The 12267-nt window shown below is 41.1% G+C and overlaps 3 protein-coding genes across 3 annotated transcripts; 2 read left to right on the top strand and 1 right to left on the bottom strand.

Annotated features, from left to right (window-relative positions):
- The first annotated feature begins 1323 nt into the window (after positions 1 to 1323).
- On the top strand, positions 1324 to 4182 carry LOC103156620 (olfactory receptor 2K2-like). The gene is made up of 4 exons (XM_007578747.2): positions 1324 to 1460; positions 1593 to 1985; positions 2518 to 2744; positions 3295 to 4182. Exons 1-4 carry the CDS (start codon positions 1450 to 1452, stop codon positions 3648 to 3650), a joined length of 987 nt encoding a protein of 328 aa, XP_007578809.1. The 5' UTR covers positions 1324 to 1449; the 3' UTR covers positions 3651 to 4182.
- Positions 4183 to 5265: 1083 nt separating this feature from the next.
- Positions 5266 to 6780, bottom strand: LOC103156640 (olfactory receptor 52E4-like). Its single transcript, XM_007578769.2, has 3 exons — positions 6407 to 6780; positions 5843 to 6069; positions 5266 to 5758 (listed from the first exon to the last, which is right to left on the bottom strand). The coding sequence occupies exons 1-3, from the start codon at positions 6778 to 6780 to the stop codon at positions 5394 to 5396; spliced, it is 966 nt and encodes a 321-aa protein (XP_007578831.1). The 3' UTR covers positions 5266 to 5393.
- A 1226-nt stretch (positions 6781 to 8006) lies between these two features.
- On the top strand, positions 8007 to 9537 carry LOC103156639 (olfactory receptor 52E4-like). The gene is made up of 3 exons (XM_007578768.2): positions 8007 to 8392; positions 8547 to 8773; positions 8919 to 9537. The coding sequence occupies exons 1-3, from the start codon at positions 8019 to 8021 to the stop codon at positions 9272 to 9274; spliced, it is 957 nt and encodes a 318-aa protein (XP_007578830.1). The 5' UTR covers positions 8007 to 8018; the 3' UTR covers positions 9275 to 9537.
- Positions 9538 to 12267: the final 2730 nt, after the last annotated feature.

Raw genomic sequence — 12267 nt, 5'->3', positions numbered from 1 at the left:
TTTCAAGATCTTTTAGATCTTTCAGAAGGGGACTCAAAGATCTTGTCCAAAGTACTTAAAAAAATCTTGTTCTCTACAAAGTAGCACAAGTTGCAAATGGATGTCTCACAGTCTGATTACCCAGCTGGGTGTCGAGTGGCTTCGTCACTGGCAGAATCTGTTTCCCCAGAGAAACCTTCACTGTCATGAACTGTGGTTGAGATGCAGTGAGAGAAGACGCCGTAGACCCAGGTTGAGAGATGAAAAAATTGATTTTAATGAAAATAATCCACAATAGTTCCAAACACCGGCAGCACAGATGAGCGGAAGATAAAACCTCACACACTGGTAGCACTGGCAAACGAAGGAACATAAAGAAACACGGACGGACTGGACTAGTAGCAACGTCAGAGGAGGAACGTGAGACAGATTAGACAAGGACCCGATGACGACCAAAGAACACAGGTGGGTTTAAATACACAGGGAGTAATCAGGAATCTAGACACAGCTGGAATCAATCAAGGGGTAGACAGGATAACAGAAAACTAAAGAAACACACACAAAAACCTCAATCCTAACACCCACTACTGTTGTAGCGTGGTCTGATCAGGCTCCTCGTGGAGGCGTCATGTTGACAGTAGAAAATGTGACTTCAGTGTCAACAAGAAAAAAACAGTTAAAAGTTACTGACCTTCACCGACAACATGGGTCCCCCAATTACATGTTATCCTGATTTCTCTGGATAATGGTAATGTAAATACAATAAACTTAAAAAAATTTCAAAGGCTCAAGTGATAATTACTTATTTTAAGGCAGAAATGAGTAAAGCTAAATAAGAATGAGTCAATGGTTTTAATCCTCAGGAGTCAATGCGACCTCGCCAGATTGTGCTCAGTTCAAAAAGCTTGTGGGATCCAATGAACCCCCCTCTCTTAAGAGCGCGGCAGGGTTGAAAAGTGGTCCATTATTTCAGCCTGACTTTCATGTTAAAATTAATGACGAATTCTCATGTTCGTTGTAAATTCTTTTCTGTGCTGTTCTGTGGTCTTGCTGACTGACGTGTTCAAATATTTCTAGTGAAAACATGAGGATGAGTTCTGTCGATATCAGTATCACTGAATCTTGACCATTATGAAGAACTTGTGATGTTGCAGCGATAAAATTTTTTTTTTTGGTATTTTCCAAACACATGCAGGGGTTCAGGAAAGTCAAGCCTGACAGGGAACTCTGTGTTGGTGTTTCCATGGTACCGCTAGGTTTGAGAAGGAGTTGAAAACACGTAGAGATCTTTTAAAGGGACGCAAGTTTTCATCCACACCTCAGAGCAACGTCAGTGCTCTCAGTAGAGAGGAGGCTGACTCTCTCCAACACACAGAGTAGTAATTATTTAGTGTTATACAATCTCAGCTTCTGATGCTGTTGATTGCACATTTTATTCTTTGATGCTGTCTCCAATTAAGTGTCATTTGCATGATTTGGAGGTAATATGCCATCAGTTTTATGTGAAATGTAGCTACACATTTGTGTTTTCATCTGTTACAGTATGTCACTCTCACAGTATAAATCTACCAATATTTGTATCATCTGAGGTTTAATCTGCTCTGCTTCTTTAGAGCTGTACTGCTTTGGATGGAGAACCAAACCTCGGTGATTCCTCTCAAACAGCCGATTGTTTTTGAACTGCAGGGCTTTGATGTTCAACCAGGCAACGGACCGTTCTTGTTTCTGTTGGCTTTGCTCGCCTACATAGCGGTGTTACTGGGGAACGGTGTGGTGATCTGTGTTATTATGACAGACAAGAACCTGCACAGACCCATGTTTGTTATGATCTGTCACCTCATGGTCTGTGACCTGCTGGGGGCCACAATGTTGCTTCCTCGCCTCATGATGGATCTGTTGATGGGGCTGAAGAAGATCGCCTACATCCCAGCCATCGTCCAGGCTTTCTGCGCTCACACATATGGTGCAGCAATGTCGACTGTTTTAAGTGCGATGGCCTATGACAGGTAAGTAGTAGAAAAGTTTATAAAACTATTCCCTTATTTTTTTTTCAGGAAGTTTTCTCTTTTGGTTTTGAGTATGAACTGTATTCTATGATATGTATGAAAATGAATCCAAACTTTTAAAGTGGTCATATAAATCTATGCAGCGCATTTAATACCAGTTTTTAGGTTGTGGGAATGTTTAAAGATAATTCTGTTTGATTCAGTCCATTCAGCTTATTCATACAGCAACAACAAATATAATGAGGGACTGCAAAAAGAAAACTTTAAATATTTTCCTAATTATCAAACAGATACTTAATTGAATTAGTGTTATTATGTCTAAGAGGACTTTGAACATATATCTGAATTTTTTCTTGCATCTTAACACATGTAACTGTTGGTCAATTCAGTCATAAAACAGCTGCCATGAGGAAATTTTAGACACTAAGTCATGTTTAAAGAACTGCCTGTGAAAATGCAGTTTAAAGTTTTAAAGACCTTATGTTTTTCAGCTTTAGGGATTTTGTTCCCTGACAGCTCTGTCTCTCTGCAGGTACGTCGCAGTGTGTGAACCTCTCAGGTATCACTCCATCATGACTTCGGCTCGGCTGCACAGCTGCTGCGCTGTGGCCTGGATCGTTGCTCTGCTGCTCATCGCTGTGCTCTTCTCCTTCCACATGAACGTCCCGCTGTGCGGCCATCTAGTCCAGCATGTCTACTGCAGCAACCGGGGCATCCTGAACCTGGCCTGCATTCCTACGCCTGTCAGCGATATCTATGGTCGGTTCTTCACTTTTAAGGTTTAATGTATTTCGCTTACAGGGTGAAATATAAACTTTATAAGTGCAAAGCAGAGGCGTGCTGTTGGCGCAGGGGAAAAGAGCGCCCCCTGTGTGGAGGCCTTACTCCTCAACGTGACCTTCATGTCTTCAACTCTCATAACTAACTTTCCTGTCTGACATCTGTCAAATAAATTTCACGTGAGCCAACAAAACCTTTACAATAAAAGTTTAATGCAAAGCAGTACCAATGGTTTGGTGAACACTTCCATCCGTTTTAAAAACTGCTTGTGCCTAACAGGAGAACTTACATTAACTTTGTTTTGTTTATTTTTGTGGTTTCGAATACAATTGTATTTACAGTTCAATCCAGATAATAATTGTTATAATTTATCTTAAGAAGCAGTCTGCCTATTTTCACTTATTTACCTCTATACATGAATAAACATAATTTGTGTTCGAACACACAAGCTGGTCACATGTGATGCTCCAGAAAATGTGAATGGTTTTAATAGTCAGTTTGTATAACCACTTTTTAAATTTCTTTTCAGGTCTAGCGATGACCTGGACTTTAAGCACAGGAACCTTCTTCATCATCGCCTATTCCTACATCAGAATCCTGAGTGTTTCCTTTAAACAAGGCAGAACAAACAGCAGCATCCGCAGCAAGGCGTTTCAGACCTGTGCTCCACACATTGTTGTTTATGTTCTCTATCAGACCTCTTCACTGGTTGTGATTTTAATTCAGAGATTCCCCTCTCTTTCCCCAAACATAAAAAAGTTATTCAGTGTTCTTGTCTTTATCATTCCCCCAATCATTAACCCCATCATCTATGGACTGGTCAGTAAAGACCTGAGGGTCAGTTTTATCAAACGTTTCTCAACCAGAGTAAGAAACAAAACTTAGCACTAATACTGTATCTGGTGTTCTTAGATTATCTAACTCCTCTGGTGGAACTTATGCTTCTTATAGATGCTGTAAAAAGTTTATATAATTCATGTTCTAAGAGGTCGCACATCATTTGGCATCCGTGACTGATAGATGTGTGTATGCATGTTTGTATTTAACCAGGAAAAATAACTTAACTGAGGTTAAAACCATCTTTTCCAAGAGTGACTGGGGCAAGACAGCAGCAGAAAACAGCAAATCCAAAATACAAGACCAAATATACACAACCAAGAGACAGCGTTTCACTAAACAAAGGTTTAGTACCAGTAGACGAGTGATCTGATGCTTCTGCCCTTTATAATGGATTGAATTGCCCCAAAGTAATAAGAGGTGATAACTTTACATCCTTCAGTTTAATATTCCAGGTGGCAGAAAATGTGAAAGCCTTTTTACCCAGCAGGACACATAAAGCCATCAACTATCCATGTACAAAGAACACAACAAAATGCCATGTGTTTAAACCTCATTGAAATAATAAAGCACATTTTATTTAACTTTCCACGTCTGTTTATTGCAAGTTAAAGGAAAACAGAACAGAGTCTCTTCTTTGCTGGTTTATCCAAACATTCAGAAGTGGAATTGTTTGGTCACACAGTCGTCCCGCAGACTGCCTTCCTTCTTCACGCAGAGAAAAGCCAGCGATCATACAGTGAGAAGATATTTTATCATGTTAACAGGATCTCAATGATTGGCTGGTTCAAATGATGAGGCAACCTGTGTCTACTCCTGGTGGATAGTCATCAACACAAGTATTTTATCAACTGGGATAATTATTTAGTTTATTTATTCTTTTCTATGAGTTTGTCTTATTTAAATTTTTACCATGGACTTTTTTTGTGTTTGGAAAAAGAATCGATTTGTTGATTGATTCATTTATTGATTTTGGGGAGAGACATTAGCTTAACATCTGTATTCTTCCAGAAAACGTCTGGCCTCCAGCAGCACAACACAGGACAGGACGTATCCAGATCACTGAGAGAACATTGATAGAAAGCAGAAAAAACTAAATGCAGCAGTCTAAAGTCAAACCTCAAGTTGATCAATTATCCAGCAGAAAGTCACTAAAACTGTCAGTTAAATATAAGATGATTATCAGCTTCTGCTTCATGACTTCATCACTGAGAATATTATCAATGTTATGTTTGGCTTTGCATAAAGCCATGTCTCTAACAGAAACATTGTTGGATGACAATAATGAATCACCAGTACTGACTGCGGCAGCACCTCCTAATTACACTTTTTTAAGTAAGAATGGAAAATATAAAAGAGAGGCAGGGGTTGATGCAATTTGTTATGCTTCACTAACTGTAAAAAGGTTTTTCTGGGAAAATTTGATTCTTGAATATTTGGGAATTGAGGTAAAAGGCTATAAGCTCCGACACTACCTCTGTACAAAACCCCAAAATATGTGGGCATCCTTTTATTGAGTTTAATGAGATTTTATCTGTTATATTCATTTATTATGGCTGCTTAATAATTGTAGGAGGTTTCAGTATCCTCCTTGCCAGAGGGACAAAGGACTGTGTGATACTCGACAACTTTGGTTTGATTCAACATGCCAAACCTTAAAGTCTTGACTCTATAAAGAGTTCCCAAACATGAGAGTGAAGCGCAACCCAGATGTTCCCAAAGAGAAGACAACATCCAGCATGTTCTGCAGGGCTGGATTATTTGGTGTTTCTGTTGGGAGACATCTGTGTGTCACTCCATGTGACACACTCTCGCGATTCGCATGGAGAAAAGCTTCGTAATGCCGGATCGTAAGTCTTTGCTGACCAGTCCGTAGATGATGGGGTTGAGAGCTGGTGGAACTATGATGAAGAGGATGCTAAAGAACTTCCTGATGTTCTGAGTGACAGAGGGAAACCTGAGACTGACAATGATGATAACTGAGGCTATCTGATAGAGCACATACACAACGAGATGAGGCACACACGTCTGCAGGGCCTTCTTATGGACCCTGGTGTCGGTTCTCCGCTGTTTAAAGGAGGCACTAAGGATTCTGATGTAGGAAAAAGCAATGATGACAAACACCCCGGTGCTCACAGACCAGGTCATGGCCAGACCTGAAAAACACAGACAAGACAACTCAAATCATTTTCACAGTTTCTGACCAAACACGGAGCTTCCCTCGTAGTAAATGTCCAGACCGTAGATGTTGCTGGCAGGCGTGGGAATGCAGGCCAGGTTCAGGATGCCCCGGTTGCTGCAGTAGACATGCTGGACTAGATGGCCGCACAGCGGGACGTTCATGTGGAAGGAGAAGAGCACAGCGATGAGCAGCAGAGCAACGATCCAGGCCACAGCGCAGCAGCTGTGCAGCCGAGCCGAAGTCATGATGGAGTGATACCTGAGAGGTTCACACACTGCGACGTACCTGCAGAGAGACAGAGCTGTCAGGGAACTGGTTTTTAGCTAAATGGTTATTTAAGCTGGTTTCTCAGGGATCATGTTAAGATGTTATTTGTATTTGACATTTATCTGTTCTGAATTTATTTCTGTTAAAATAAACATTAAATGAAAGGGAACTTCCTCTTTGAGGTGAAAGATAATTTATGACCCAACTATTTCATTATTAAGAACATTTATCGAAGTTTAATGTAAATTAATGAATCCACCAAATGCTCCTATACTGCACATTTTGAACATTAAAATCTACAAACTCTTGCATCCCTGCAGTCCATAATGTTCTCACACCTGACACATTTTTTCACCTGTCAATAGCCATCACCCCCAGAATGGTCTGCACCGCTACGCCGTATGTGTGAACACAGAAACCCTGAGCAATAGCTGGGAGGTAGCTGATCTTCTTCTGCCCCATCAAGAAGTGCATCATGAGGCTGGGAAGCACCGCCGTGGCGCCCAGCAGGTCGCAGACCACCAGGTGGCAGATCATCACAAACATGGGTCTGTGCAGGCTGCGGTCCGTCATGATGACACAGATCACCACACCGTTCCCCAGCAGCACCACCATGTAGACGAACAGGGCCAAGAAGAACAAGAGAGGACCTTGTCCTGGTGGAACGTCGAAGCCCTCCAGTTCAAACACAATCGGCTGCCTGAGAGGAGTCAATGTTAGGTTCTCCATCCAAAGCTGGACAGCTCTGTGAAACACAAGCAGTGTGATAGATTTACCAACAAACATGTCATATTGATGCTCGGTACAAGCTATAAAACGTAAAAGATACAGCTCTTTATTTTACAGATTGCAAACCAAAGGGTCATAAAATGAAATGCAATGAATTAGTATAAATCAGCGATCACCTCAACAGCTGAGAACTAAAATTTCAGTCTACGATGAAGGAGCGCCCTCTTCTCCTCTTATCGTGTTGGTGCTGTTCTCATTTTTGAGCAAACTGGCTTGTCTGTTAAATAAAGTCACTGCGTATATGATTCATTACCACTGTCAACTAAACCATGGAAACGGATTCCCCGCCTCCCATGACGTACTGAGATCTGTGTATCTGGCAGTGGAGGAGAAAGTACTCAAAAAATGTACTTAAGTAAAAGTACAAATACACAGACAAAAATGTACTCAAGTAAAAGAAAAACTACCACATTAACATTTGTACTTAAGTAAAAGTAAAAAAGTATCTGATTATCACAAATAAAGTTATCAACTATCAATAATACATCAGGTCTCTTTCTGCACATGAGAAAGAGACCTGATGTACAATAAAATGCTTTTTCTATATATTTTTTTTTTACCAGAGTCGTATTTATCTTTATGTTCATGGCTGATCTCTTTAGGTCAGTCTTTAATTTGTTTAATTTTGGCCGTGGATAAGGCCCTGTATTATTGGGACAATGAGTGGATAATTGAACAGAAGCTGGAGAGAACCGAGTTAAATTACCTCTCTGTTTCCCTGGACCATGGGTTGTCAGTGTTGGGTGAAAATGATGTGTAAATTTGAACTTTGCCCTCTAAAAAATTAATAATATTAAAGTGTATTGTTATTGGCTGTCAGGCGGGGAGAGGTGGTGCTATGGGAAACCAGTAGATATGAAATGATTTAAATGGGAAACCTCCTGAGCGACACTGATGCTCTGGCAAGATCAGACGTGGACATCCTTTCTTCATTGTTTAACATCACCTTTTGTTGTTTTCTGTTTATGTATTTCATGAAGATTTTAGCATCTCTAAGATTTTCCATTAAGTGGTGTTTAATTTTCAGGTATTATTTTACAATCTGTACCAAGGAGAACTGTAACTTATTTACTTATGCTCTGCAAAGATGAAATTGCTCTGTCTTTTCATAGCAGTTTTATGTCTAATATGCAGGAGGGTTTAATCTGCTTGTGTTTCACAGAGCTGTCCAGCTTTGGATGGAGAACCTAACATTGACTCCTCTCAGGCAGCCGATTGTGTTTGAACTGGAGGGCTTTGACGTTTCACCAGGACAAGGTCCTCTCTTGTTCTTCTTGGCCCTGTTCGTCTACATGGTGGTGCTGCTGGGGAACGGTGTGGTGATCTGTGTCATCATGACGGACCGCAGCCTGCACAGACCCATGTTTGTGATGATCTGCCACCTGGTGGTCTGCGACCTGCTGGGCGCCACGGCGGTGCTTCCCAGCCTCATGATGCACTTCTTGATGGGGCAGAAGAAGATCAGCTACCTCCCAGCTATTGCTCAGGGTTTCTGTATTCACACTTATGGAGTTGCGATGCACACTATCCTGGGAGTGATGGCTATTGACAGGTGATAAATCATAAATTTGCTGCTGGTATCTATGTTTGTATTACATTTTTCTATGTGCTAACATATTGACATTTTCTTCTATTGTCCAAACTATTATTCTACAGTAATATGCATCGTACAGATACAAGTGTGGTTTTTTGCTGTCTGTCTGCAGGTATGTGGCAGTGTGTGAACCTCTCAGGTATCACTCCATCATGACTTCGGCTCGGCTGCACAGCTGCTGCGCTGTGGCCTGGATCGTTGCTCTGCTGCTCATCGCTGTGCTCTTCTCCTTCCACGTAAATCTCTCTTACTGCAGTCGAATCATTCAGCACGTCTACTGCAGCAATAAGTCCATAATGAATCTGGCCTGTGCTCCCCCCCTTATCAGCAACATCTACGGTCAGTGCAAATGAACAACTAAAAATAGACAACCATCAGAGTGAAACAGAGACAACAAAAAGCTCATTTTACTGAAACAGTTACCACTGCTGATCGTTGACTGTGCATGAATGTGACTGGTTCTGTAATTCTCTATGTTTTGTAGGTTTATTCATCACCTGGTTTGTAAGTACAGGGATGTTCGTTGTCATCGCTTATTCCTACATCAGGATCCTGAGAGCTGCTTTTCAGCAGGGCAGGAGCAGCAGCAGCATCCGGACCAAGGCCTTCCAGACATGTGCATCACACCTTGTTGTGTATGTCTTCTATGAATTAACCACAATGATTATAGTCATTATCTACAGATTTCCATCCGTATCCCAAAACGTTAGTAAGTTTCTTGGCATCCTGTCCATCACCTTCTCTCCGGCCATCAACCCCATCATCTATGGGCTGGTCAGTAAGGACCTGCGCTCCAGCATCATCAAGCGTTTTTCTACCAGAGCTGTTCACAAGAACTGATTTATTTTGTCATGTTGTTATATTTATAACATGTAGCTAGTAATAATGCAATGTTGTACAAGCAGGTCTGTTTTGGATCTGCAGAAAGTGAAAACCAAGCTGTAATGAGCTGCTGTCCACATAGTTTTAGAGGCAGAATATCTACATGAAAGACAAAATAAATTATCTGTGACTGGTTTCATGTACAGCAGGACCTTCCCCAGTATCCCATGCACTTCAGATAGTAGTATAAAGTGAGACATGAAAGTAAAACACTTTTATTGACTGTCTTGAGGTGAGCAGAATGAGATTCATTACATGTAAAAATAAAGTTATAAATACCAATCCAGAGTCAGGGTCATAGAATCAATGGATCCCAGTCCTCAATGGGTTCCTTACTTCAAGTGTGAGAAACTAATGTAAACATTTTGAAATAAAGAAATTCTATTAAATTTATGGACTGTCCTCACTTTTATGTAAGTATCAGATATTTTATATCACAGTTTTTCTCTGTTCTTTGAAGTTTCAGTATGAGCAAAGTCCAGCAGTTTAATCTCCGGGTTATTATTTAAAGACTGTTTTGAAACATTTTTAACAGATGTCTTGGTTGGACAATGGTGATGAAAAGTGGAATCTAGAAACCTGTATTAATTACATTGTTGATTTTTTTGTAAACATGGAGATCTTAAACAAGTTTGCAAAAACAACACAGAAAAAATAAAACATTTAATCCTTTTACAGCCACTTTGAGTTGCTGATGCTACCTTTGCTTTGAAGGAAGACCACGGTGTAAACCTGACGCTGAAACCACATATTCACTGATGTTTTAAAAATTGACATTTTATTGCAATCTGAAGATACTAGAGTCATTCTAAACAATGACTCTGTTGTTACAGGTTTCATGTTCAAAGCTGTGATACCCTTCACTCACTTAGCCTGCATGAAACCTTGTGTTATATAACAACTTGCTTTACCAACAAGGGAACCTTCTCTGAGAGGAAAGTGTTCACAGTTCATCTATGAAAATAAAATAAATTCTGCACCACTTATTCAGTGTACTGTCTTAACAGGAAACCTTTTTTTACCTGGCAAGGTTGTTAAATGATGGTTTTTTACTAGAATTTATGTGGTTGTCCAGATTATATAAGATTTCAGCAACAGTTCAAGACGCTTTACGTTATAAAAGTACAACACCATCAATTAACAAGAAACGATGTTCAGCGGTTCTGGAGAAGGACTGTTGGTTCTGGTTGTGGAATACTGGAGCAGCTCTACACCCTCGGGTCCCTGTAGGACCGGTACCAGAGCTTGGTACGGCAGTAAGTCGGGCTCGTTTCCTGTGAGAGTTGGACTTTGTCACTGATTCTGTTCATTACTTTCATGGACAGAATTTCCAGATCAGCCAAGGTGTGGAGGAGATCTGCTTTGGTGGCCTTAGGATCCCGTCTCTACTTTGGTCTTTGATGTGGTCCTTTTGGCTTCATCAGGTTGTGATCTACAGCTTTCATTGGAGCGGTTCGCAGCTGAGTTTGAGGCGGTCGGGTTGAGGATCAGTGCCTCCAAACCCCGAGGCCATGACCTTGAGTTGGACTTGAGCTGCTCTGTCATGGTGAAGAGAGAGCTGAGCCAAAAGGAGAAACTCTCAGTTTAGCGGTCGATCTACGTTCCTGCCCTCATCTACGGTCATGAGCTTTGGGTCATGACCAAAAGAACGAGGTCATGGATACAAACGGCTGAAATGAGTTTTCTCTGCAGGGTGTCTGGTCTCTCTCCCTTAGAGAGAGAAGCTCAGTCATCCAGAAGGGGCTCAGAGTAGAGCCCCTGCTCCTTCACACTGAGAGGAGCCAGATGAGGCTATGAATCCCTCCTAGAGAATGCTTTGGGATGTCCTAGAATGAGTTAGTTAAGCTTTCTGTGGAAAAAGAGAAAAAGAAGAATTCACATTTCAATGACCCAGAGCATGCCAGACAATCTCAGCCTGCAGGTAAAGTTGCAGAGGCCTCTGTGCAAAACTGGCTCCAGTAGTGGCTGAAACTCCCATGAAAAGTACATTCCTTTATGCATTGTCTTACTTCAAACAAACTATGTCCACAGCTGTAACTCATTTAAGGTAGAGAACAGACTGAAGAAATAAAGCCACAAAAGGTCATGGAAAATGGTCTTTATCAAGTTCAAAGTGCTTCACACTACTTTCAGACATGCACCCTCTGAAGGTGCCGCCTGTTGGGCCCTCTGAACACCAACACATGAGGTGGACGAAGTGTCTCGCCCAAGGACACATCAGCAGAGGTGGACGAAGCTGATTACAGGACAAACTCCAACCACAAACCTAAAAACTGTTAAACAGACCGTTCATATCACTCAGTTGACTGGATTAAAGTGGAGCCACCACTGGATGAGTAAATAAAAATATGTCAAGTGAATTTAAAATGAAGGTTTGAATGAATTAAAACCAATGATTTTAGCAAAAGATGTAAATTCAAGTCATGGTCAGAACGGTTCATAAATTGGAACATTGTCAGTTATTGTGTAATCATGAAGTTTACTGTTGGTGCCTGACTCCGTGATGCAGGTTCAGGCTGCAGGTAGGGAGAGGCTGCCGTGTTTCCATGGTGCAACTGACAGGAGGAGACATTAAAAAGCGAAATCATTAGATGGACAACACACTCCTCAATAACCAGAGCTCTGCCAACCAGCAGGAGACTCTCTGATGTTACCTTTGGCTTTCTGTTGATGGGCTTCACTGGATATTAAAGGTTGTTGGTTTTGCTGATGTTTAATCAGCTTCTTATGAAATTAGCAGTCTACTCACTTGTATATATCTTTATATTCTTTTAGTTTATTGCAGGCTGTTTTGTTATAACTTTAATATTGTTGTTTTCTTTGATGCTGCAGGAATAACCTGATCCAGAGGCTGTCAGCTTTCTGATTTTTGACAGGCTTGTACTCGTTTGGATGGAGAACCTAACATTGACTCCTCTCAGGCAGCCGATTGTGTTTGAACTGGAGGGCTT

Source organism: Poecilia formosa, unplaced genomic scaffold, assembly GCF_000485575.1.
Source record: "Poecilia formosa unplaced genomic scaffold, Poecilia_formosa-5.1.2 Scaffold490, whole genome shotgun sequence".
Taxonomy (NCBI): Eukaryota; Metazoa; Chordata; class Actinopteri; order Cyprinodontiformes; family Poeciliidae; genus Poecilia; species Poecilia formosa.
The sequence above is the reverse complement of the archived record's forward strand: the minus strand, read 5'-3'. Positions and strand labels throughout refer to the sequence as shown.